Source organism: Syngnathus floridae, chromosome 10, assembly GCF_059516105.1.
Source record: "Syngnathus floridae isolate MCC-2025c chromosome 10, RoL_Sflo_1.0, whole genome shotgun sequence".
NCBI lineage: Eukaryota > Metazoa > Chordata > Actinopteri > Syngnathiformes > Syngnathidae > Syngnathus > Syngnathus floridae.
The window spans coordinates 1,701,413-1,728,341 of NC_142422.1; the positions used below are offsets into that span (position 1 = coordinate 1,701,413).

At 45.0% G+C, this 26,929-nt stretch overlaps 4 protein-coding genes across 10 annotated transcripts in view; 2 read left to right on the forward strand and 2 right to left on the reverse strand.

The window, feature by feature from the left end:
- Positions 1-3,578, forward strand: sh3bp5b (SH3-domain binding protein 5b (BTK-associated)). The gene is made up of 9 exons (XM_088387063.1): positions 1-318; positions 892-954; positions 1,216-1,344; positions 1,894-2,058; positions 2,141-2,271; positions 2,351-2,393; positions 2,486-2,696; positions 2,771-3,112; positions 3,197-3,578. The coding sequence occupies exons 1-9, from the start codon at positions 253-255 to the stop codon at positions 3,418-3,420; spliced, it is 1,374 nt and encodes a 457-aa protein (XP_088243189.1). The 5' UTR covers positions 1-252; the 3' UTR covers positions 3,421-3,578.
- A 3,326-nt stretch (positions 3,579-6,904) lies between these two features.
- Positions 6,905-14,558, reverse strand: capn7 (calpain 7). Of its 3 annotated transcripts, XM_088387323.1 has the most exons (21): positions 14,087-14,556; positions 13,897-14,005; positions 13,368-13,534; positions 13,212-13,279; positions 12,924-13,151; positions 12,755-12,841; positions 12,557-12,683; positions 12,402-12,487; positions 12,245-12,338; positions 12,039-12,185; positions 11,857-11,963; positions 11,556-11,676; positions 11,343-11,487; positions 11,182-11,281; positions 10,962-11,097; positions 10,801-10,876; positions 10,490-10,635; positions 9,449-9,511; positions 9,236-9,366; positions 7,278-7,370; positions 6,905-7,211 (listed from the first exon to the last, which is right to left on the reverse strand). In XM_088387323.1, exons 1-21 carry the CDS (start codon positions 14,186-14,188, stop codon positions 7,067-7,069), a joined length of 2,478 nt encoding a protein of 825 aa, XP_088243449.1. In that variant the 5' UTR covers positions 14,189-14,556; the 3' UTR covers positions 6,905-7,066. The 3 variants fall into 3 exon arrangements, 1 of the variants encoding a protein (XP_088243449.1); XR_015860886.1 differs by lacking the exons at positions 6,905-7,211; positions 7,278-7,370; positions 9,236-9,366 and adding an exon at positions 9,682-9,790 and having other exon boundaries at positions 9,459-9,511; positions 14,087-14,558; XR_015860887.1 differs by lacking the exons at positions 6,905-7,211; positions 7,278-7,370; positions 9,236-9,366 and adding an exon at positions 9,677-9,790 and having other exon boundaries at positions 9,475-9,510; positions 14,087-14,558.
- Positions 14,559-15,052: 494 nt separating this feature from the next.
- nes (nestin) lies at positions 15,053-22,019 on the forward strand. Its single transcript, XM_088387322.1, has 4 exons — positions 15,053-16,101; positions 16,478-16,602; positions 17,633-17,709; positions 18,279-22,019. The coding sequence occupies exons 1-4, from the start codon at positions 15,301-15,303 to the stop codon at positions 21,605-21,607; spliced, it is 4,332 nt and encodes a 1,443-aa protein (XP_088243448.1). The 5' UTR covers positions 15,053-15,300; the 3' UTR covers positions 21,608-22,019.
- A 4,364-nt stretch (positions 22,020-26,383) lies between these two features.
- mef2d (myocyte enhancer factor 2d) overlaps positions 26,384-26,929 on the reverse strand; it is a 35,412-nt gene continuing 34,866 nt past the window's right edge. For all 5 annotated transcript variants that reach the window (XM_088387197.1, XM_088387199.1, XM_088387194.1 and 2 more), the window contains one exon: positions 26,384-26,837. In XM_088387197.1, coding sequence (XP_088243323.1) covers positions 26,444-26,837 — 394 coding nt within the window. In that variant the 3' untranslated portion in view covers positions 26,384-26,443. The remainder of the gene's footprint in view (positions 26,838-26,929) is intronic.

A 26,929-nucleotide genomic window follows, 5' to 3' on the forward strand; every position in this document is an offset into this window, starting at 1 on the left:
GTCTTTCGCTCGACGGCACAAACGAGAGCGGAAAGGCGGGTCAAGCAGCTCACAAAAGCACTCGCTTTCCATCTTCTTCAACATTCGCGAGCCCTGGGTGACAAAAGGAAAGTAGGACGGAGGAAGACGAGGACACAATCCAGGCCCACTTCGATTTTGTTCTCTTTAGATCGTATTCGGAGACAAACAAGCAAGCCAAGCGGGATGTGTTGTTGTTGAGCGTCTCGCTGGTTCTTGGTCACGTTTCGAACAATGGACCCCCATCGCTGTGACGACGAGGCGGACTACGAAGATGAAGATGTGGACCCCCGAGTCCAGGTAGACAAAGCAAAGCTCCAATCCTTATTACGTTCCATTTGAAACCTAAGATGTCGGAAATTGTCCTCCGGCGAGACGAATGACGACTTAAAGCGGCTTTCTTGCATGGTTGTCATCCATTTTGTGTCGTTCACGAATAATTAAGATGTGACAGTTGACGACCGAGTTTGCATGTCACTAAAATACTCGAGTATTTGGTAAGATATGTAATTGCACGAGATGTGTTAAGCTGTAATTCCGTTCAAATTTATTATAGTAATTATACTTTAATAAATGTTTATAAACAATCAGAATTAAATGCAAGCATCCATTAAAGTCAAATACTACTGACTATACTAAAAAAATACTTGTAAAGTTAAAGAATGAACTGTACAGTTGACCTCATGAATTTATTATTTCAAGATTCAATTAGGATTTTTATGCTTTAAATTGTGATTGAATTCAAAATTTGGTTTAAATGACAAAAAATGGTACTATATCAAAACCACTAAAGCTATTACAGTGATCAATTCAATTAAACTATGATTTATGTCAAAGAGTTGTGGTATGATGATTTGGTCTCATGTTTTGCAGGGTGAGCTGGAGAGACTCAACCAGTCGTCGGATGACATCAACCGATGCGAGACGGCGCTGGAGGTTCGTGTGGTGGCACGCACATCAAATACTCAACATGCTTTGTAAAGGAGTAGTTAATACATTTTTCACAATAATGTATCCAAAGAATGCAATTTTCATTGCTCAAGGTGTGAGCAATCCGTGCCACGTCTTATCCTTGTAGGTCAGTGACATCATAAATGAGTTGAAAGTCTCGCGCGTGGCTTTTATGACCAACTGACATCTTGGGCCAAGTCAGCAAGTTGAAGGTCTCGCATTTATTCCAAATTATTTTTTTGTCAGGAGGCCCGGCAGAAGTTTCGCTCAATGCTGGTGGAGGCCACCGTCAAGTTGGACGAGCTCCTCATCAAGATCGGAAAGACAGTTGACGAGTCCAAGCCGTACTGGGAGGCCCGGCGTCTGACCCGACAGGTTGGTTATTGTCACTATTATTATTATTTCTTCTTCTGAAATTCCTGTGAAATACAGAAGTTGCTTTCAACTGGAAAGTCCCCATTAGTCACTTCCCCTTTGTCATCGCATTGGCCTCACCACATTAAAACTCCTGGTTTGTTTATGGTTTGACTGACCACAAACATGTTTTAAAAAAAAAAAAACTACGTCAGTGATTAAAGTCTTTTAGCTTAACGCTAACGTTCATTGTGAAATTGAAACAAAGCACGCTAGGTAGATTACATCATCTGTTTAACTGTCCTATTAAACTTCTCTTTTTTGCTTTTCTGCTGACATTTTATGGTTGTCACCACCACCGCCTGCCTTTGCAAAGTACTTTGAGAGCAAAGTCTTTGGAAAAGGAATAACATTGAACTTGAGCTTGACCTCGATTCTCACTGCAAGATAAAATTCTGAATCAACCAGTAATAAGAATCTTCACGAACACATGACCACAACGACAAGGCGGCGTTATTAGCGTCACAACTTGAAAATCAAAATTTTGTTTTAACATAAAATGTCCTTTAGTCCCAGCTGGAGGCCCAGAAGGCCACGCAGGACTTCCAGAGAGCCTCCGAGATCCTTCGCGCGGCCAAAGAAACCATCTTGCTGGCCGAACAGCGCCTCCTAGAGGAGGACCGACGCCACTTTGACTCGGCCTGGCAGGAGATGCTCAACCACGCCACGCAGCGGGTCAGCATTCGCTTTTCTTTAGCGTCTATCGCTTGACTTTTGATGGCGAAATGTGCTGACGAGCCGTGATTGGCTCTCACAGGTGTTGGAGGCGGAGCAAGAGAAGATCCGAAGCGAGGTGGCGCACAAGGAGACGGCGGCCAAGCACGCGGCGGCCATCGCTCGCATGAAACAGCTGGAGAAGAAACTCAAACGCACCATCAACAAGTCAAAGTGAGAAACGATGAAAACCTTGTTGCGTTCAAGTGCTGCTGGGAAAAAGAGCTATCTGACATCTTCACCTTTTCCACAGGCCCTACTTTGAGATGAAGGCCAAGTTCTACCTGCAGCTGGAGGTGCGCAACTAGCTCAGCTTCGTTTAAGTCAAAACCAAACGTCAATGTGATCTTCATGCTGTCTTTTTTTTTTTTTTGCCTCCACCACGCAGAACTTAAAGAAGACGGTGGACGAGCGTCAGGCCAAGCTCTCGCACGCCAAAGCTGAATACAAGACAGCCCTCTGTAACCTAGAGGCCATCTCGGAAGAGATCCACGAACGGCGGCGCAGCTCCATCATGGGCCCGCGGGGATGCGGCGTCGGCGCAGAGGGCGACGGGGACCAGTCGTCCGGCGTCAAATCGGATTCTGATGGCATTTCCAGTAAGATCAAGAAGATGGAAATTTCTGCATAGTTTCCAATATGAAATATTTTTCTAACTACTTTCCATCCACAGTGATGTCGGTGTGTTTTGACAACGAGCCGTGCAATGGCGGTAGCGTGGCATCCGAGGAACACTCTGAGACACGTTCCACGTGCAGTCTGGGTTCTTCGCCCGACAACCCCGAGGAGCTGCAGTCGCCGTCTTCCTTCACCTCTTCCACCTGCGCCTCCTCTTCCTCCGCCTGTCCGTCACCGACTCCATCTTGCTCCTCGTCCTCCTCGCCTCCCTCTAGGCCGTGCAGCCTGGAGCTGCCCAGCTCCGTCTCCCTGTCGGACTTTGGCCTCATCTCGCCCGTGCTCGGCCCTCGCAGCGAGTGCAGTGGGGCGTCGTCGCCCGATTGTGACCTGGAGAGAGGTGAGTGGCCCATTGATGAAGGAACCCAGTTTTGAGATGTTTCTTGTCCAGACTCTTTATTTTCTACTCTTTACGGCATCACAGGTGAGCGTGCGGAAGGCGCCGAGGTGACGTTGGACAACGGGCCGGCTATCATCAACAACAGGAACAACAACAACCAGAACAACACCAGCAGTGTAACAGCCGCCACCAAGAGGAGCTTCAACCTAGAGGCTCGTTTCAGTTTCCTCAACCTGCGACGGCAACGCAACGACGTCAAAAATGCGGACAACTTTTCCCAGAAGGCCGTGGTGGTCAAAGGACTGTGAGGAACCGTCACAGAAACATTTATTTGGATTGACTCTGAAAGATAAATTTTAGTATCTTTTCATTCTTGTTGATTTATTCCACGAAGATGGGAGCTGGCAGCAAGCATTGTGAAAATATCATGTGTGGACATGTTGAATAAAGAAAATGTTGCTCTGTTGGAGAGTTCTAAAAGTTCTTAATTGCTGGACACCCTAACTTTGAAACCCTAACTCTATGCGCCACGCCCCCTAGGTAGTGAGCATGAAAATGGCGGTGTACCTAATGAAGTGTCCATGTGATTCCCTCGTTAAGTGCAGGTGCGTGAAAACTTTTAGCTTGTTTTGGACGTGAAAGTGGCTAAAAGTTTTCACGCACCTGCACTTAATGAGGGTCACTTGGAAAACATGTTGGAACGCGGCCCGAGGACTAGCGCTTGAGACCTGTGACCTTTGACCATGATATTTCCCTAATAAAGTGGCCAGTTATTAGATACACTTGAAAATGGCGGTGTACCTAATGGAGTGTCCGAGTGATTCCCTCGTTAAGTGCAGGTGCGTGAAAACTTTTAGCTTCTTTTGGACGTGAAAGTGGCTAAAAGTTTTCACGCACCTGCACTTAACGAGGGTCACTTAGAAAACATGTTGGAACGCGGCCCGAGGACTAGGGCTTGAGACCTGTGACCTTTGACCATGATATTTCCCTAATAAAGTGGCCAGTTATTAGGTACACTTGAAAATGGCGGTGTACCCAATGGAGTGTCCGAGTGATTCCCTCGTTAAGTGCAGGTGCGTGAAAACTTTTAGCTTCTTTTGGACGTGAAAGTGGCTAAAAGTTTTCACGCACCTGCACTTAACGAGGGTCACTTGGAAAACATGTTGGAACGCGGCCCGAGGACTAGGGCTTGAGACCTGTGACCTTTGACCATGATATTTCCCTAATAAAGTGGCCAGTTATTAGGTACACTTGAAAATGGCGGTGTACCTAATGGAGTGTCCGAGTGATTCCCTCGTTAAGTGCAGGTGCGTGAAAACTTTTAGCTTCTTTTGGACGTGAAAGTGGCTAAAAGTTTTCACGCACCTGCACTTAACGAGGGTCACTTGGAAAACATGTTGGAACGCGGCCCGAGGACTAGAGCTTGAGACCTGTGACCTTTGACCATGATATTTCCCTAATAAAGTGGCCTGTTATGAGGTACACTTGAAAATGGCGGTGTACCTAATGGAGTGTCCGAGTGATTCCCTCGTTAAGTGCAGGTGCGTGAAAACTTTTAGCTTCTTTTGGACGTGAAAGTGGCTAAAAGTTTTCACGCACCTGCACTTAACGAGGGTCACTTGGAAAACATGTTGGAACGCGGCCCGAGGACTAGAGCTTGAGACCTGTGACCTTTGACCATGATATTTTCCTAATAAAGTGGCCTGTTATGAGGTACACTTGAAAATGGCGGTGTACCTAATGGAGTGTCCGAGTGATTCCCTCGTTAAGTGCAGGTGCGTGAAAACTTTTAGCTTCTTTTGGACGTGAAAGTGGCTAAAAGTTTTCACGCACCTGCACTTAACGAGGGTCACTTGGAAAACATGTTGGAACGCGGCCCGAGGACTAGAGCTTGAGACCTGTGACCTTTGACCATGATATTTCCCTAATAAAGTGGCCAGTTATTAGGTACACTTGAAAATGGCGGTGTACCTAATGGAGTGTCCGAGTGATTCCCTCGTTAAGTGCAGGTGCGTGAAAACTTTTAGCTTCTTTTGGACGTGAAAGTGGCTAAAAGTTTTCACGCACCTGCACTTAACGAGGGTCACTCGGAAAACATGTTGGAACGCGGCCCGAGGACTAGAGCTTGAGACCTGTGACCTTTGACCATGATATTTCCCTAATAAAGTGGCCTGTTATTAGGTACACTTGAAATTGGCGGTGTACCTAATGGAGTGTCCGGGTGATTCCCTCGTTAAGTGCAGGTGCGTGAAAACTTTTAGCTTCTTTTGGACGTGAAAGTGGCTAAAAGTTTTCACGCACCTGCACTTAACGAGGGTCATTTGGAAAACATGTTGGAACGCGGCCCGAGGACTAGAGCTTGAGACCTGTAAACCTTTGACCATGATATTTCCCTAATAAAGTGGCCAGTTATTAGGTACACTTGAAAATGGCGGTGTACCTAATGGAGTGTCCGAGTGATTCCCTCGTTAAGTGCAGGTGCGTGAAAACTTTTAGCTTCTTTTGGACGTGAAAGTGGCTAAAAGTTTTCACGCACCTGCACTTAACGAGGGTCACTTGGAAAACATGTTGGAACGCGGCCCGAGGACTAGAGCTTGAGACCTGTGACCTTTGACCATGATATTTCCCTAATAAAGTGGCCTGTTATTAGGTACACTTGAAAATGGCGGTGTACCTAATGGAGTGGCCGAGTGATTCCCTCGTTAAGTGCAGGTGCGTGAAAACTTTTAGCTTCTTTTGGACGTGAAAGTGGCTAAAACTTTTCACGCAGGTGTTTTTAACGAGGTAACTTTCTGATTGGCTGGTTGATCTGTGACGTCACACGGACACTCCATTAGGTACACCACCATTTTCAGGTGTACCTAATAACTTTATGCATTTTGTGTACATGTCAAGAATGTGTATTTGACGACTTGCTCTTTATTTTGGGGGACACCAACACATTTACACAACGTAAAACACATATACATATTGTCAAATAATAAATAAAGCATTTTCATGCCCAAAAAAATAAAAACAAGGAATAAAACACCAGACAAGTTTTAACAGGTTTTTAATGTTTATTAAAATAATATTAATAATATAAGTAAATTTCAAACCAGCAATCTAATGTGAAATTGCAGTAGATATATTGGATAATAATATTTAGGCGTATATATGCATACACGTTATTTAAAAACTACTATAAGTGTTATAAAATAAAGATTAGCCAAAGAGAAGCATCATCTCCCCGTTGTTGCACAACGGCGCATCCCTTCATGCAATAAAGTTAGCCGTTAGCTTGGAGAAAGCGAGCATAAAAGAAGTAGTGTTTCAGTGAGTGGTTCTTTCTTTCCTTGGCAAATCGTAAATCGACATTCTGGCTTACATAGTCCACGCCAGGAGCGAAACGCAACACGTTCACTGACTGAACCGTTGATGCACCGGAAGGAAAAAAGGAAGGAAGGAAGGAAGGCAGTTGACCCATTGACTCGTTCGCGAACGGGAAAGTCAGTAGTCGTTCCCTCACTGATCCGTTCTCGCGATGAACTGTAAATGCAAATCACTCACTCATTCATTCACTGACTCATTCATTCATTCACTGACTCATTCACTCACAGATTAATTCAGTTGTCCAACGGGAAATGCAACTCACGACTCGTTCGTCAACAGGAAGTGACGTCATTTTCTTCTTCGTTTTATTTTACGGCAACGTGGCACCAGCTTCAATGCGCATTACTGACACCTACTGGTTGAATCGTATGAACTGAAAAAAGAACGAATCCCTTCACTCTTGTTCACTGAAAAAAAAAGTTGGTATAGAACACGGCCATTTAATGTGTCTCCATAATGCATTATAATTGCAGACAGCCATATTACGAGACATGTGAGCATTTTGTCTTGAAAGAAAAATAAAATAAAATTCATTGGCATGGTGAGTCCACTTGTGATTGGCGGGTTTGGACAGAAGATCAATCATTGTAGCTGAGCCACTTTGAGGGGGGCGGTGCTGGCAAAGTCCAGGAAGAAAGGCCCTTCCTGTTTGGGCAGGAAGGTGGTTGGCACCACGTTGTACACGCCAGCCGGGACCTGCTCGCAGTCCATGTAGCAGAAGCCGCATCTGCACACACGATGAGGACAAAAAACATGAAGCCTGGCTCCAAAGCCTACTTTGAAAATGGCCAACCTGTAATCTCCGCTGCTCCTCTTGTTGGTGGAAGTGGAGCTGGCGTCGCTCGTGGTCGACACGGTGACCATCTCGAAGCCGACGCTGTATTGCCTGTCAGCACGCGTTACAAAACATCGGAATGATTTCAATTTTCAGAGGAGATGTGTGAAGACGCACGCGATGTCCTCCTGAGTAGGAGATGTTACATCACTTTGTCATCTTTTGTTCCCGGTGTGTTGAATAAGTGAATCGGACAAATGCATATCACACTTCAATCCACTTTGGCCACTTGAATCGCATTAGTAGAGGATGTCTGCGCTCCGGCAGATAAACGTTCAGCCTTGATTTGTATGCCTCTTTTGTTGTCTGCTGCATTTATATAATTTGTTTATCCCAAGGGTGTCAAACTCATTTTTTTTCACGGGCCGCATTGTAGCCATAGCTTCTTTCGGAGGGCCATTAAGACTGTCAAGCCAAATAAATCTATGAGCACCTGATATTATATACAGTAAAAGCTACAAAACAAAATGACAAATAACTCGATTTCAAATCAGACGATTAAAACTGGTCAAATATTTTAAAAAAAAGATATTAAAAGTGAAGACAATTTGCAATTCTAGTCATACTGAATGTGTCCCTGCACAGATAACATTGGAGGTCTGAAATTCATGCAAATTTCATTGTAACTGGGTCACCGCAATATTGTTTTTGTCTCTTATTATTTTTTTCTAATGTAGCTCCTTAACTATATAATATCCTTTCTCTCTTTTGGCTACTCGAAACCCAAGAAAACGACCATTTTAGATGACCTAGTGAAGGAGCACAATTGAATTTAGCAAGCAAGAGCGCCCTCTGCTGGCTGTGGGAAACTGGTACTATTATTTTTCTTGCTTTGTCCTGTGATCAAAAATCCCCACAACTTGAACTGGTGGCAATAACTCAACTGACTTTTTTTTCACATTTGCATAAACAGTAAACAATTATTTTGAAAAGCGGCTTCAGTAAGTTTATTGCCACTTTTTATGCTTTAGGTAGCTTTAAATGATTTTACCAAACAGGAACATTGTTGACAAGTTAATGGTAACCCAAAATAAACTGATGGCTGCACTAATTCAGGGGAGGCCGGCAAGCGCATATAAGCCGAGATTTGTCTGCTTGAACTCATTCTGAGTGCGTGACATTTGGATTTTATCTGCTCATCCCTGCGTTCAAAATGTGCTACATCTGACTATAAAATCTGTTCGGCAGACTAATACGATAAAATGACCCACGAGACTCATTAATTCGAGGCTTCATAAATCACGTTGCACGTTTTGGCATGTGCAAACCTTTAATGCGGCCAGCGGCAACACTCGAAGGTTAGTTGGGGCAAAACGGATGATCAAAATAATGCAAGAATGGAGTGTCACGTGTCATAAGTAAATCAATACTAGGGACGGGGAGTCGGGATTATTGCTGTTACATAAACTGAGTGTGCAGCACATTTAGATTTTCTGCTGGCCACAGAAGAAAATGCCAGTGCGGGAAAGAAAACAAAAACAAAGCCACAAGATGGCTTATGTAAATGTGCATGAGGGCAGTGTGAGATGGATTGAACACGCACACACAGAAATGTGATGGATTATTTGGATGTTGAGTGTTTAAACAGAAGAAAAAAAGATGAGTAAAGATGAGTAAGCAACTTTTTGCACTTGCTCCTGTCACGGGTTACTGAGTTCACAGGATGCACGAAAGCCACATCAAAATGGGTCAACATGTTTAAATGTTTTTTTTTTTTTTTTTAGGGTAGCAACAACGGACCAAATGAGTAGTTAAAAAAAGAAAAAAAAAAAAAAAAGCTTTTCATATGTGGTCAAATATATAGAGAATATAGAGAGCCACCTACAGGCCTGGAGTAGAAGTGCATTGCCCAGGGTGTCAATGACTTAGTAAGGCTGGTTTATGAAATGCTATGAGAAAAAAAAAAAGACACTAACCTGGAACCTCGCAGTTCTATGAGCAGCGGACCGGCCCGATCCAGCTGCAGCTGGTAGACGGGATTGTTCTTGTACGAGTCCTTGTAGTTGCCGCAGCCGCCGGCACTTGCGCCCTTCCACTGGCCGTTAATCTGAGCCACACAACAAAGTGTGCAAAATTACAAAAACACACACCGAATTATATTTGCTGTGTTCATGTTTGCGTTAGCCTACCCGTTTGGTATGCGTGAAGGGATTTGGGATCTTGGAGAAGTTGAATTTGCAGCCAGAGTAAACCTACAGAACAAAAGAAAAAAAAAATTAGAATATCAAATCAGCAACTCGTGTAGCATCGTAGCATATGAAAGCACCCCTTCGCTGACTGCACAGTTGAGTCTATACTATGACTTTTTTTTTTTTTTTTTTTTCTTATACGATAACGAAGTAGGGGAAATTTTCTTTCCTACACTCTGGGCTCCACTTCGGCAGGGGAAGCCGCTCGCTTTGTGGCAGCGCCCTAGCTCCATTCCTGGTCGTCCAGTAACAAACGTGCCATTAGCGCAGCAGTATAATAAGCTGTGAAAAAAAGCATAATTGGTCGCTTACATGTGTTTGCGTTTCATGTACGCTTTTTGCAAAACGAAAGAAATATTCTGGCTTTCAAGTAATCTGTGTGGAGTCGATTCCTGCTCATGGCATTTAGAATCTTTTCTTTTTTTTTTTTTTTTTAACAAAAAATAACCAAGGCTTTAAAACAAATTCTGTAATAAAAAAAAAAAAAATAATTCTGTAATATGATAAAAGTGATCATTTTTCTCACTATTATCACAACACTTTATGGCATTGTTGGAGCTTTTATCTATAAAAAAGCAGCCTTTATTCATGTTTGTGAAACTAAATTAAAAAAAAAAGGTTATCTTGGTTATGTATGTGGCACACAAAGCAAACTTTTGAATACAAGCACAAAAACAAGAAGAGCAAAGAAAACTTCTGGAGCAGAACAAATATCATTGGATGAGGAGAATTTGTGTGTTTTCAAATCTGCTTTGAAAGATTAAATCGAATTCACGCCTCTCACTTTGTGGATGATTTGTTACTAGGAAAGAGGTAAACAAAGACGATGCTAGGACGACGCTATCACGAATCTCTCCGGTGATTCCCTCCACTTCTCTACGCAAGATTTAAGAGTCTAAACTTGAACTAAACAGCGATGCAAAAAAATAAATAAATTTAGATGTTGTCTGTCTGTCGCAACAACCCGTCTTTGTGTCCTACCCTGAGTGTGTAGTTGATGGTGTTCTGCTTCTCGTACTGCGACACCACCAAGGTGAAGGTGTGCGAGCCGGCGCCGGTGAGTCGGATCTTGGTCAGGTAGTGCGGGCTGTTGATTCGAATGCCGTCGATGTAGGGAGGCGGCTCGGCTGCACAACAACAATCGCTGGTTAGTACTGACCCTTGACAGGTCACGGTTCCTATGGATGATGTCATCATGATGTTTTTTTTTTTCAGTTTTGTTCAATAGTGCTCATATTTTGCCTGTTGAATTTTTTGGTTGTCCGAACTTCCAGAGGGTGCAAATGTCAGACCTGGATAATAAACCTTCTTGCCGTCCGTCTTGTAAACAACGAGCGTAATGAACTCTCGGTTTTGCGCAAAGTCCTCCTGTATCACAATAAAAAAAAAAACATGAAGCATGATTCTGATCCTCGTGTTTGAGAAGTTTTTTTTCTCCTTTCTTTGTCCTAACCTTGTCAGTGATGTGTCTGGAAAGCAGCACCCACACAGCAGCGCCCCCTGCTGGACTCTGCACCTCCAGCTTGTACTGCGGGTTGTTGGCTAAACTGTAGACATCCTTGACCGGGCCTTGCTTTCCATCCCAACTGCTACATGGCACACGAAACGCACAAGACTTCAGGCTAATTTGCCCCGAGAGGAACTTGCAGCACTTTTTGAGTTTGGAGGCAAACCTGTGGATGCAGGTGGATTCTTTGAAGAGGGCGGGATTCCAGCTCAGGTAGATGACATCATAGTACTGACACAAGTCCTCCCAGGCGATCCAAAACACACCTGAGAAAAAAAAAAAAAAAACATCCAATGCTGTCCATGAGCAAAATGTGATCTCCAGTACCATTATCAAACTTCTGCGCCGTCTTGGGGTCAAAGTTGAGGTATTTGAGAAGCTCGGGAGTCCAGTTCTTATCGTCGCGTTCGCTGTAGCGGCCCTTCCATCGCAAGTGGCTCCACGGGTTCTTCAGCTGGAGGAAGCGCATGTTCTACAAGAAGCGGGCGGGTCAGGAGGAGGACTCGGGGTGCCTGCCGGTGCTGCTTAGCGGAGGCTGACCTTGTATTCCCTGATGTCGAGGACTGCATAGGCGTGAGTTGGCACCAAGCCCCATTGCTCTCCTTCTTCTTCCGTCATCACGCCCGTTGCCGTGGTGATGAGGACGTCGCCCCTGTGGAATCTGCAAGGACAAAAAAGTTGATACCACATTTTTGAGTCATCTCGTCCAAAAGTGACTCAATGCTGCCGTCTGCTGGTCAAAGTTAGGATTTGTTTTTTTCTCCAGTGTGATGATAAAATCAGACTTCTCTCCAAGAATGTTGTTGACAACATTTCACGGCGCTTAAAAATTTCAAGTGACCTTTGGAAGAGCATGCGGAAAGTGTCATCCTTGCTGAACGACTGATTGTCCGAGTGCATGGCGATGCGTTCAGGGATCCAGCCGGTGAGCGCGTGAAGATCGATGTTCTGTGGCGATGGCAGAGAACGTGATAAATACACAAAGAAGAAGACCGGAGATGTCGAAAACGTGACGCCGCCTACCGAGTTGGATCCGGGGAAGTCGTAGCCTCCCATCACCTTCATGTAGGCCTTCTCGATGAGCGACACCCACAGCTCGTTCTTGTTGCTGGAGTAGGAGCACAGCAGCTCGCCGCCGCGATCCACCGGCAGGAAGTCGTCGATGATCACCTGCGTGAGGAGACGTGAGTTTCTGCCTTCATCTTCTGCCTGCGTGATGATGTCATTACCTTCCGGGGAACGCCGTTGATGTGCAGCTTGACCATGTACTTCCCACACGGGTTGTACTCGGGTTCTCCTCGTCGGTTCTGAGGATAGATGATGCTGGAACATATCGACGTGATGTGTCAGGATGGCGCTGATGGGATCTTGAAATGTTCAGCCCACCTGGTGATGAGCTTCTTGTTGTAGCGTCTCTCGTAAGCAGCGCTGATGGCGAGCGAGGCCACGAAGGAGCAGTCGGACACCACCGTCTGCGCCACAAAGTGTTAAGAAAAGTTGAGTGAGGAACAACGAGAGAAGGGCTCCCCCTCGTTGCGGACCTGCTTGATGCTGAAGCTGGACACGGACATAATCATGGTGGGATTGGTGCAGATCTCGTCGGGTCGGACCCAGCGGGAGAAGATGACTTTCTGCTTGGGTGACAGAGCCAGGGTGCCTGATTTGTCCCTGGTGGGAAAGATGAAGAAGATCTAACGGACGCTGGCGCTGGCTGCACCTTGTTGAAGACGACGACTCACGAGAAAGGCACGGGAAAGGCGAAGCGCTCCTTGAGGTCCACGCTCATGAAGGGAACGTAGGCGATGCCGTTGATTGTCGACGTGCTCCTGGAAAGGTGTGACAAATATTGAAGAACATGGAGCATGATGGTCGAAGAGAAGGCGGCAAAGTGACTCAACTGCGACTGACCTGAGGACCTCGATCTCGTCGGATGAGTATCGCTGACCTTGCGGTTCACTGGACTGGACCGCCCTCATGGGCTGAGGTTGCGGGCGGTCGTTGAGGCTAAAGTCAGGACCCAGCGGGAAAAACTGCCGGACGGGTCCCGACGAGCTGGGCTTCACTCCCGACGGTCCCGCCCTGTCCTGAGTCTGCGACGGACCGGACTTGGACTGTGATTGCTTGAGACCTTCCGCCCTGAGGGACACCACGAGAACTTTAGCACATGATGTCACGTGATGATCTATTGAAACCAACCTGTCCAAAGCCTGATGGGCCAACTGCTTCAGCTTGGTCTGCATAGCCTGGTCAGACGTCTCGTTGGACTGTAAGAACATAAAGAGTCGCGTGGAGAAGATCGTGAGGAACAACCGGAGGAGACCACGAAGAGCGAGAGAAGATGAGCATCCTGACCGTCTTGATGCAGAGCTCTACGGCCTGAGTGTAGAGCTCCACGGCTTCGTCGTCATTCCCCTTGTCGTCCTCCTCAAAAGCCTGCGTGACCAGGAAGTGGGCGCGCTCCAGGTCCACCTGGTGACGAGACTTGAGCGGGTCGCTCTTCTGCGCATCCACTGCGCTCACTAGGCGGACATTTTAGGATGGGGAAGATTTTAAAACACACCTTATTATTAGGGAGCATCATTCGTTTGTATCTAAAAGCAATTTTTAGATTTTCTCAAATGGCTTTCTGAGCGTTAAAGCCACATTTAGCAGGAAAGTTTGACAGCTGCAATAAAAATATGCAATCCACCCAGTTTCCACGACACACAAATAAATACATAGCAGTCACGGAAAAACAAAGTCAGACGTCCTGACTGAGCAAACACTCCCTTGTCTGACGCATGCCACTAACATTCCTCCACATACATCCTGCATCATTGGGAGATAAAAAAAAATGGCTGTGTCACCATGTATTTGATGGAATCTTTTATAATGGACTTACACGCATTGTGGAGGGTTTGCACTCGATCCAGATACTCGTTGACTTTGTCTTGGATTCCGTCCAGCTTGGAGCCCGCCATGCCGGCGTAGATGAGTGCCTGGGCGGCTTCCTGAAGCGACACATTCATACACTGACAGTCACAAACAAATTTCAGACGAGGAAGCAGCGGACATCCGCTGGATGTACCCACCTTATAGTAAAACGCAGCTTCGTCGTATTTGCCATTTTGGTCGTAGGTGACGGCCGTCTTGGCGAATTTGATCGCGTCGACTTCCAACGCTATACTGTCCATTCTCAACACGATTCGAGCTATCCACGAAAATTAATTTCTTTCACGTGGCCAGCAGGTAAATCCATGGAGGCGGACACAACACAGCGACATAATGATGTTAAAGTAAAACTATTGAATTTTATGGCCAGCGACGCCCGGGTGAAGTCAATCTTCCCTGACCGAGTTTGACAGATGTTTAGCGGGTCAAAACAAACACGAAGCTTCCTGGAACGCTTTCTCGCGCATGCGCAGTTGAAAAAAGATGGCGGAAACTACATGTGACGTTCAGGAACCTCAGGTTAGAATAGAAAACTGCAAACTTTAAATCTCCAACCTTCGTGGAGGTGGCCAGAAGACGGTGACATCATGGTGTTGATGAATGTCGTCTCTCTTGTCGCCATCGCTTTACAATGACGTTTAAGCTTTCGTTTTCGCTTTCAAGCACGTTTCCGGGAAGGTAGTTCGCGCATGCGCAATGGGAACGGGAAGGAAACCCACATGAGGCATTCTGTGCCACTAGGGGGCGTACGTGCATTATATATGACAATGGATAGGACATGTACAGATTGGTGAATTTAGAGAAAGAGAGCGAGAGAGGAAAAGTTCTTCATCTTGCTCTCCAGCGCCACCATCTGCTCGCTCAGTTGCTGGTTTTGAGCAGTCAAATTTTCCTTCTCCAACAAAGTGACTTTGTTCTCTGGCTTGTGTCAGCTCACAATGCCTACAAAATCGAATTTATTTGCACAGATAGCTTCCATGATCATCAGCCACCTTGATGAAGCAGCATGTGGCTCATTAATTTGAATGTCCTGCTTCAAGTAAGACAGGATGGGACTAAAGAGTTGGAGTGCAAGTGAGAGGACATTCCAAGAAGTTCAAGCTCTGCAGGCCTCATGAGGAGCATAAGAAGCTATTCTGGATCACAGCAGTGAAAGAGTTAACATGAGAGATGACTTCACCGTCCCCCCCACCCCCTCCCACTAACCATAGCCCCTCTGTCCACTCCTCCCTTTTATCCTCTAGTCTCCTCCCTCCACACACACCCTCCTCTTCCTTCAATAGCTCCCACGGCCTCACAGCAGCCTCACTTGTCAGGTCCACCCTGAGCTTCCACTTCTTGCATCCGTCCCACAATGGCGTTGCACACCCCTGCGTACTCCCGTCACATGGCCCAGGAGAAGCACCAGATGCTGGACCTCAACCGCCGCCTGCAGAGCTACCTGGGCCGGGTCAAGCTCCTGGAGGAGGAGAACATGCAGCTGGCCCAAGAGATCCACGCTCTACGGCACGGCCACCGGGGCGCCTCCGTGAGGGAGAAGAACTTGAAGGAAGATCTCCATCGGACCAGAGAGGAGTTGGATGAAGTCTGGAGGGAGCGGGTCTTTGCTCAGATGGAGGTTTGCAAATTGAGTGAGGAGTTCCAGATGGTAGAGCGGCACTGGCAGAAGGAGGCTCGGGCCCAAGCGGAGGTCAACGCGAAGATGGAGGTGAGCAGGAAGGAGCTGGAAGAGGAGCACGAGGCTCAGAGGTGGCTCAGAGAGAGAATTAGCGAGCTGGAGGAGGAGATGGAGCACCTGGTGCGGAACCACGAGTCCGACGTGGCCCGCTTGGAGACCGCCCTGATCCATAGGGCACCGCAACGCAGCACCCCAACCTTAGACCTCCTCCAGCTGGAGGAGGAGCTCAGCCAGCAGGCCTCCAAGGCATGGCAGGAGACCGAGCAAGCTTACCAGGCGCAGCTAGACCAACTTGAGGAGAACCTGAGGGAGACCGCAGCCCATCTGAGCCAAACAGAGCGCCACAAGAATGAGTACCAGGCCCAGCTGATGGCCTTGGAGAGAGAGAGGATCTCTGAAGGCGATGTTAGGAGGCAGCTGGAGGAGACGGCAGAGCAGCAGAGTGAAGAACACAGACGGCACATCAACACACTTCAGGTGAAGCAAACACAATTTTCAAAATGTTTCCTCATAATATATAATTCAGCATCTCAAGAATATGACCAATCTTTTTTTGTATGACAATTTTCTACTGACTGTAAATTTGAAGATGGCTGAACTTCTGTCAGTGTGTTTAAATACCAAAAACTGGACCAGCTACTATGTTTATACTTCCTGTCTAAGAAGTGGGCAGAGCGGCCTATTGTGAGAATGTGTGAGTCATTCCCAGCTGTCCTCTTCCTCTTCAGGAAGCCCGGCGAACAATCGAATAATACACGCTGACTCCTGAATGGTTGACAAGCGACTAGCAGGAGCCATCTAATCATCAAAACAGAAGCACGTCTAACCTTATCAAGCCATGTCTTGCGTACAGGAGCACTTGGAAGGTCTGGAGAAGGAGAAGCAGCATGTGGGCCAGCAGCTTCATCATCTGGTGCAGGAGAACCGAGGCTTGCTCCAGCAGAAGATGTCGCTGGGCTTGGAGGTGGTCACCTACAGGTAGAAAAAAAAAAAAAAAGACCTCCAAATATTCCAAATGATGTCACACAAGGTGTGTGCTGACTCCCATAAATTGAAATATGATTGGTTCATTCAGCCATAGTTCTAAGAGGGTGTGCACACTTTTGCAACTACATCATTTTTTTTGCCGTTCTTCCCCTTTTAACACATGCTAACATGTCTCTTTTTTTGTGTATCATGAATAGCTGGCAACAGGGGTGTGTAGACTTTTTCTATCCACTCTATAATTAACTGGTCACCAGTCCAGAGTGTCTCACCAAAAATCAACCGTGTTGGCTCTCATCAAGGTTACAATAAATCATCTGGCCCACTTTTAGCAGTTGGGGGGGGGGGGGGGGGGGGGGGGGTCTTCCACTTGTCCAGCGTGCCAGAGGAAGTCGGCTTGCAATAGACATGACACATCAATAAAACTCGACCGTGTGATCAAGTGTGATCGAGTCACCCCAGCGCAAACTGGTTCTTCTCCAGCCATACAAGGTCTCAGCTGTTTGGGCTTCAAAGGTCACGCCCTTGAAGCAGCAGCCTGAGTCGTCCTGCTGGAGTCCATTGTGGAGCACAAAAGTGCACACCCCCCCCTCGCCCCACCCTAGCATGTATTGACGCAAACCGCTCCCACATTTATGAGCTGTGGGATTCTCCAATAACAGCTGGGAGGGGACACATGACATGCAATATAATTAGCTATCAATCTATCAATACTCAATCGTTAGACTTGCTTTAAGAGCCTGATAAAGCTGGCACACCTTTTTTGAACATGCACACAAAAAAATAGAAAAAATGTCTTTTGAATCAAAATTGAGAAAAAAAAAAGATATTACGTGTGATGGATGGTGGCTAGCTTGTGGGCTAGCGCTGGATGGCCTGCTAATAATATCAGTGTGTGATCAATAGCAGAGACCTTCCATCCATCATCATAAGAATGACTGCACACTCTGATGTTTCCTTCCCCGCAAAGGCCGAGGTTTTTGTGTCCGAGTTAAACATCTTGTTTATTTTACTGTCTTTGCAGAGCTCTACTGGACAGTGAGAGCCTGCGGCGAGATGATATCGGACGTCTTCAAGAGTCCAGAAACATTACACTGAAAGGTAAAAATACCAGGAATGTCCTTTAACATCATTAATTTTGCCTAGAAAGACCATCTTGCATAATCTTCTTTTTGTTTTTACTTTATTTAAATTACAACAAAATTCTTGTTGCTGATTGGCCGAGACTAATCACATGGTTGTTTTAATAAGCCTCCATTTAGATTGAATTATTTGGAACGTTTAATTAATGAAAGTGCTTTTTAAAGGGCTACTTTGACGATGAAAATGTAAAATAGTCACTAACATGATGTCAGGTTAACTAATAGCCCTTCACTTGGAGCCTCCTCCATTTTAGAATGATTTTATTCAAATTGGTGGATTGATGGTTGTAATCCAAGTAACAGCGTTCACAAAGCGCCCGCCACGTGGCCTCTTGGCTTTCCAGTAAGAAAGGAAATGGCGATCAATAGCGTCCATTAGCGTAGCCTCCGCTCCTCCATGGGTCCCCTCCGTGGAACTGAGCCAGAAAGCATTCGAGGCAATTCCATCTTGCTCGTGAGGAGGTCACGTTTTTACGACAACTTCATCCCCCGCAGTTTATTGACTGCATTTTTTTTTCTCTCTCATAGACGCGCCTTTGAGATCTTTACGAGGGAATTACCAACTACCATCTCGCTGCAACACCCTCGCGTCTGTCTGGAGACCATCCGTGACTTCAACGACCCCGTTGAGGAGCAACCTTGAAAATGTCAGTCAGGTTCACAAGAAAGAAGAAACGACAACAAAGGTGGCCAGACAACAAAGTCCTTATCCTAAAATATTACATGATGGAGCTGTGGAGAAGTTTCGAGCGCAGGAAGTGGATGAGAAAGTAACATATGCTGAGCCTTTATCTTCTCCTGGTGAGGAGGAACATCCAGATGAAGGTGGAGAAGAAGAATATGGCGGGAAACTCCACTCGGTAGCTCCACCACTCAATAAGGAGATCAGCCAGCAACAACATGTTCTTGAGATGACAGAGGAGACCTTCAGTTCTTCTGCAATTGCTCCAGTTGAGGCGTGCTTGGTGGTAGATGAGCAGGAGATAACATCAAGATCTGGAACGGAGGCAATACTCGAACCCACCCTGGAATCCAGGACCAGCACTTCCCAATGTGACCTCAACCCCGAGGAGATGGCTGAGATCAGCCAGGAAATAAGTTACTCCACCTTGGGAACATCTGTGGCAGAAGGAGTGGACTTGTTGTATCCAGATGGAGAAGAGATGGACACGTGGGACAGCGTAGTAGAAAAGAAGATCCGTGTCGAGTCAAGTGAACCCAAACTAGAAGCGGAAAGTCAGTATGCAGAACCAGAGGAGGACATCTTAACGAGAAGGTCTGAGCTAAGTCGAGAGGAAACGAAGAAGCAAGATGAGATTTGGAGTCGACGTGAAGAACGTTCACCAGACATCAACGAAGAGGACGAAGACTCCCAGAATGTCTCGGTGTCCTGGCGAACGGAGCTGGAGAGCGACAGCTATGCTCAAGAAAACACGCTAGCTGACACGCGTCCGCTCATCCGCTACACCAGCGACGACACCGACGCTAATACGCAAGCATCTCACGTGGACGAGAGTGAGTCCAGTGATGGAGAGGCGGCTGGACGTGCCTGGAATGAAAGCAAGACCAAGAACTTTGGAACCATGGAGGATCTTTGTGAGGAAGTCGATGAAGAGGTGGTAGAATATGACCTGGGATATTCTCAGGAAGCTTCTGGACTGGAAAAAGTCAGTGAGGAGCATTTGGATGAAGAAATACCCGCGGATGTTGATGATGTGGAGTTCGAGACTGACCGACTCGTGGAACAGGAATTGGAGAACCTTTCCACGGAGAGCTATGTTTCTCACTTTGCTCAAGAGGTGGCCAGTGAGAACCAAACAGTCCTTGAGGATGAGGAGGAGGGATGGCAGGAGGTGGTAGAGGAGGAGGTCCAGGATGGAATGATCACAAAGGAACTGAATGTAATCACAGAATCTGATGTCCAAGTGGAAACCAAAATGGACCTTAGGGATTCTGTGCAGATGGAAGAGGAGAAGGTCCAGGATGGAATGATGACCTTGGAAGAAAAAATCATCCCAGAATCTGAAGTCCAAGTAGAATGCATCCAAGTCCTTAGGGATTCCATGGAGCCTCAGTTGGACACTCTGGATGATAATGCGAAGGAGAAGGTGGAAGAGGGGGAGCTCCAATATCAAATAATGACCATGGAAGAAGAAGTCATCATGAAATCTGAAGGCCAAGACCTCCATGATTTATCCCAGACTCATTTGGATGACTTAGAGAAGGTCCAAGATGAACCATTGACCATGGAGCATTTAGAAGCTGGAGAAGGCAACCTGACGTCCTGCATGGTTCCTGATGTCCAAGACCAACCAATCCCCAGAGACTTGATTCTGCCTCACTTGGACACTAAGGATATTGAGGAGGAGATGGAAGAGAAAGAGGTCCAAGATGGAATGCTGAAGCAAGAAGAAGCAGAGAAAGTTTACTCGCTATCCTGCATAGAATCCGATGTCCAAGTGAAAAGCAATCTGGACTTAGGACCTTCTCAATCAGAATCTCTGAGTGATGGAGAGAAGGATCAAGTTGAAATAATGACTATGGAACAAGAAGAGACTGAAAAGGATGAAAATCAGACATCCAACATGGATCCCGATGTCCAAGGAGAAGGCAATCTAGACCTCGAGGATTTTCTCCCACCTCAGTTGGACTCACCGGATGACTCTGTGGAGGAGGTCCCAGATGAAATAGTGAAAGAAGAAGAAGCACAGAAATTGTACCTGCTGTCCTGCACAGAATCTGGACTCCAAGTGGAGCAGCCTCAGTTGGACTCTCCAGATGATGACGAGAAAGTCCAGGATGAAATATTGACCATGGAACAAGAAGAAGCCAACAAGGTGAACATGCCATCCTGCATGGATCCGGATGTTCAAGATGAAGACAATCTGGACCTCAGTGGTTTCATCCAGCCACACTTAGACTCTACAGATGACTATGTGGAGAAAGTCCAGGAGCTAACGTCGAACCAAGAAGATGACATCAAGTCAAACTTACCAGTGCACATAGATCCCGATCTCCAAGATGAAGAAGATCTGGACCTCAATGATTTTATCCATCCTCAACTGGACTATCCGGATGACTACTTGGAGGAAATCCAGGATGTAACGTTGAACCAAGAAGAAGCTGTCAAGGTAAATTTACCAGTCTGCATAGATCCTGATCTCCAAGATGAAGACAATCTTCTCTTCAGGGATTCAGTTCAGCCTCAGATGGATTCTACAGACAACAAAGAGATGAAAGAAGGGGTTCAAGATGCATCAGAAGCTCCAGAGAAAAGGGAGGATGAGGTGATGCATGATGATGAAACCTTTAGTGAGTTCCTCAGTGGACCCAACTTGGGAGAAGAAGAAGAAGATAAAGAAGAGTGTCTGGAATCTCAAAGCCAAAAAGGTCTCCTCCAGCAATCTACTTCCATGGTAGAAGAGGCTGCAGGCCATCTGGCAGATGACTGGAACGTCCTAGAAAAGATTAGCGAAGATGTTGACATAAGACATCCACAAGATGAAGAAAAATCTATTATGAGTCATCATCAAGAGGGTGCCCCAACATTTGACGAGAAACCTGTTGGAGTCTCCCCAAAGACTGCACCTGAGGAATCCGTCATCTTGAAGGACTCCTTGTCGGAATTCCACAAAACCAACGGCAAAGACAAGAAGGACTTCTGGGCATCGTCGGTGGAAGATGCCGCCGCTTACGGATCAGATGACATCTCCACCGGGATGGACTTTGCTGGCGAGCTGGACTGGGGGAAGGCGGTCAATGGGAGTTCAAAGAAGGCGGAGCCTGTGACGGGAGTGTCCGTACATTCTGAGGACTCGGAAGTTGAGGGAGGTTCCTGGTCATCCGGGGACGAATAATCCGGTCCACCAGAACCTAGGTGTCATTGGAAACCATCTGGCCACTCATCAAGTTCCAAAACAAACCCCCGAGTCAATTCGTCGCTACCTAAAATGTCTTCCCTTGCTACCACTACCATCCCGCCAATTTGAATTTTTGAGTCTGCTCCCATCTCCAGTTTCCTTCTGTGCTAATCTTGATCCGGACTGGAAGATAAACCATTGATCAGCTGTTATTGATCTAATCGAGCTGATACATTTCACTTCCCGGTGGAGATCAATAAGAGCAGATCGCACTAATGACTGATTGATTGTCGTGTAACAAAAAGCTCATGCGGTTTGTTGATCAATAAATTAATAAATGTTGCTTTTTTTTTTTGCTTGATTGTTTAGTAGTAGTACATTTAAACTGAATAAACTTGATGACAAAATATTCTGGGTGTTATTTTGTATAATCACAATCAAGTAGTGTTCTAGAAGAACTAATTTGCTAGCAACTTAGCTTAAATGTGACCCCCAAAGCTCAAGATACGCAACTTTTTATAAGTGAGAAGTCAGAAATAGCCAAATATGATTGATATTCCGTTCGGGCGTCTCCAGTGAGATACTTGAAGTTGCAGTCACTGACCGATTCTTTCATCATCATGTACGATGGCTTTAAAAATAGTCCAGGTTGCACGGCGGCGTGCAATTAGCTTTTTGTTTGTGTTGGTGACAGCTGCGCATGACTCTGCTAATCCTCCACAATGTTAAGCCTCCCCCATGACAAATGCTTCACTTCAACACGTGTTTTATTTCTTATTCCGTATTAGTGGTCTTTGATCCTTCCATTAAAGATACAAATACAAATTTGATCCACGATTGTTTGACATTTATGCATCTTAGAAACGACAGTAAACAAACAGTAAAAATCTTCTTAAGCGGTGAGGCTTGAAATTCTTGAAATGATCATCAAACTCAATAGTTTGCTCATAATAGTGTAGCTAAACAAAATATCTTTATGGTGGAGTCATGGAATTCAGCCAAAATGGCTATAGCTTAAAACAAAATGGCCGACGTTCTGTTCAATTTGAATCCTTTTTTGATAGATATGACAACACAATTTTTGTTGGTCAGTGAAACCGCTAAAGTTTTTGTCAAGCTTTTGAAAATATGCTTTTGTTTGTGGTTGTGTACATATTTACAAAAACTATGGGACAGATAGACCGCCGCTACAAACGCCATGCTAGCTGACGGCATGAAACGAAGGAAGGAGGCTTGTGCTTGAGTGGGCAAGGCTTTCAACTAATCACATAACTATGTGTGTGTCTGTGTGTCAGTGTGTGTGTCAGCAGATGCCCGCTGTCATCTAATCAGTATGTGGAAATTGAATTAGTGAGACAGCGGGCCGCGCCCACACACAGGCATACACAAACGCAAAGTCATACACACATAAGCTAACTAAATCACAGTATTTCTCCAGTGTCATTTTGTTAGCATGCTAATGCTAAAAACAGATGAATGTCAATGTTTTTGTGTCAGTGATTAAATTGAAATGAATTTCGAGACAAATCTGTTGGTGTGTGTGTGAGTGTGTACGTGTGTGTGCATGTGTGTGACGTCAAGCAGGCAGCTGACACGGACAGATGACACCTAAACTTATACCACCAAAAAATCTATTAAAAAAAAAATCCAAATGACTTTTTTTTTTTTTTTAAATTTACATTTAAAGAGAACAGATGAAGGAAAGAGAAAAGAGCGACAAAGTTTGGTGTAGGTCAACTTGTCTATTTAATATATAAAATACGGTAAAACATACGCAAAAAGGGGAGCGAGGGAGGCGCAAGAAGAAAGGGAGCATCGGATACTTTGGTACAATAACAAACACTTTTTTGTAAAAGCAGTATAGATTTCGTAATAACATATCAGTGCATACTTTTATTTATGAAAATATACACAAATTGTATATCATTCTCCAACAAAAAAAATTCTCTTTACAACAAAAAAGCAGACTAGCCCAACACAATATATTAGCTATTTTTATTCTATATTTTTTCTTCATTTTTCTTAGAATATATTTGTGTGACAATGGTGTGTTGACTTTACATTTTATTCCCCTTTGCTCTTGATCCATGCAGCAGTGACATCCTCGCTTACTTGTGCGTCAAAACAACGTGCGACGTTTAATTCATAACACAACCAAAAAAAAAAAACCCCAAACAAACAAAAAGATATTTATAGAATATTGATCAAATAAAAACTAAGCTACACAAAAAAAAGTCTTCATCACGTCTATGTCCTCATCGTGATGATGATAATTTATATTCATCATAATAATATCACCATAAAAAAACAGACTTGTCACCAGCACGAATGGACATCGGAAAGTGAGCGTTTTAACTTTGGTGGCCTGCGTGTGGAAAAATGTTGGAGTGTTTATTCCAAATCCTTGATACCTATCAAAAGATCCATGTACTAATTACAGCAGTTTATTTCTAAGATTTGATTTAACTGATTATCCCAAAAGTGACACGAGTAGTTGAAACATATTAGTAATCCTTGTCTTACTAGTTAGGACAAAGAGCGTACTAGTATATGGACTTTGGATATCAAGAACTTGTAAAATAAAACGCTCAAATGGCTTTCCATAGCAGGCCGAGTTTGAAGATGATTGTCTTTTAGTGATTATGGCGCCCCCTAGAGGGAGCGCACAGATAACAACCAAGTCGCGTATGGCTTGAGGCAGACTCCCAACAGAATAAAACGCCGCAGGAAATGAATTGAAAATCGTTCATTTAGCGCATCGCACATTGTCCCAATAAATAGTCATCAAAAACAAAGAGGTGCAGTGCTAACGTTTCGTTGGTGGCTAACTGCATCGCCATGGCAACACAATTTTTTTTTTTAAGTGGGCTTGAATACAGTGATATGATAAAAAAAAAATCTTTCAACTTTAATGGTAAAGGGGGATGTTCTCATTGATTGACAGGAAAAAGGTGTATGTGTGTGTGTGTGTTGTGAAATATAGTGGGAAAAGTACATATTAGCAAATATAAAACTTTTTTTTAACCCCCGCCAATTTATCTACTTTTGTAGCTTTAATGTAGAATTTAAGGGGCAGTTTTTGGAAATGTTTGCGTATTTTAAAATGAGACAAACCAAAGCAAAAAAAAAAACGTAATGCAAACAGGAGTGGTAGTATGCTAATATTAAAAAAAAAAAATCAAAAAAGGAAAACACACAACATAAATACCTATAAATACTGTATAAGATATATATATATAACTTTATAGATGTATAACTTGATATATATTATATATATTTTTATATAACTATAACTACACTATATATATATATATATATATATATATATATATATATATATATATATATATATATATATATATATATATATAGTGTACACACACACACTTTTAGTTTTTTTCCCTTTTTGATTTTTTTTTTAAAAGGACATGCAACACAACTGAAACTTTGGGGGGAAATAGCTGCAATTAGTTCTTAGAAAACTCTTATAATTTAAACTTGTCACCATTGAAACCTCCAACCAGAGGGTTGTTAACTTCATAATCTAATCGCAGAACGTCAAAAAAGTATACAAACACGCGGACGGAGGGAACCTTTGCATTGATATGTGTGCACGTGTGTTTAAGTGTAAAAAGTGCGCTCCAACATCGAGTCCCTTTTCTGCCTCTATAGCGCCCTCTGTTGCATTGTCGACAAACTACACTTTTATATCGTGTACTGTACACACACACACGCACATAGCCATAAAGAATTATTAAAAAAGGAGTTCCACTGAGAATTCGTTTTTTGTTGTCCTTACTTCCTGCCAAATACTGAGCTCATATGTACAATCATCTACTATTATTATTATTATCAATAACATTATTCAAACTTGTCACACACACACACACACGCAGTTTATGTACAGCCCCCCATGTGGTTCACTTTGAGCGTTACCACACGCACAAATCTCATCATCCTCCCTGATTCTGTTGTTGTCGTGGCAACAAATCATTCCAATTAACGCTGTTTCCCTGCCTCGATTAGCCGACTAATCATTGGATAAATTAAATCACATCCCTGCTGTCTGATTTGTAAGCAACGTCTATTCGTGTTGACATGATTAAAAAGAGGCAGCAAAACCATGTGACGGCTTTCTCTCCTCTGATTGGTCCGGCAAAGCAACAGCTTATGGCCAATCAGAGAAGAGAACAATGATTTTAAAACCAGCTCATTTACAAAGTGTGAGGGCAGCCCAAGAGTCAGGGGTGTCATCAGTCTGGTTTTGGGGGAGGGGGGGCAGTTTTCCATCATTGGCTTGATCTACTCTGGAGATGGATGGAGACACGCAAGGCATGCTGGGAAACCGCATGAGCCCCTTTTGCACTACATATTAAAACTGGCTTTTTCCCGTCGTGCCGTCCCGAGTGAAAGAGACAAATATGAAGTCGACCCGTGATGACAAAAAGTTTGGGGCGTTAGTATTTGTGGGTGTGACTTCAGAAAGACCCGAAAAATGCTCTGAAACCTTTCCAGGTAAACTTCATTTGACTTCTGCTCAAGTTTTGAATGCTCAGTCTTTCTTTTTGTACAGCGGGTCAAAAATCTGAAAAAGAAAATACTGAACTATTCAAGACTTCAAAAGTTCAGAGGTCAAATGAGAGCATTCTAGGTTCATCCAGACAAATCTCCCCAAATTTTTTGTGAGTTGTGTATGTGTGCCCAAGTGTTAAGCATGCTTATGTGCGTATGTGAAATTCTGGGGCTGGTGTGTGTAGTAATGTTTTTTTGGGGGGGTGGGGGGGGGGCAAGGGCCTCAATTGGTTCTGTCCGGCCCGGCATGGCACCGGCGTTTTATGTGACCCACGTATCCAACCTCATCCTCTTCACGTTGTCCTGTTCCGGAGGCTCGGTGGAGGCGGGCCGCAGCAGCATCATGGTGGGTTGCTGGACGCCGGGCTGCTGGTGGAGATGGAAGTCCGGACCCCCGCCGCCGCCCCGACCTTGGCCGTCGTCCCGGTCGCTGCCGTCGTACGAGCTGCCGTTGCTGCTCAGGCTGTCGACGGGAGAGCGGCCCTGGACGGTGGAGGAGTACGACGGCACCACCTGCCCGTGGACTTGAACGCCGCCCCCCAAGGTGGGGCAGGGAGTGCTGCGGTCCCGATTGGGCGACACGGGCTCGGACTTGATGTTGACGTGAGGGTTGGTGTTGACCGTCAAGGTGCCCTGAGGGAGGGGAGCCATCGGCCTGTAGGGGGCAGCAGAGAAAACAAAATTAGTGAGACAAGAAAGTTACCCTGAGAAGTAAATGACTGATTACTGGATTTTAAAAGCAACTAG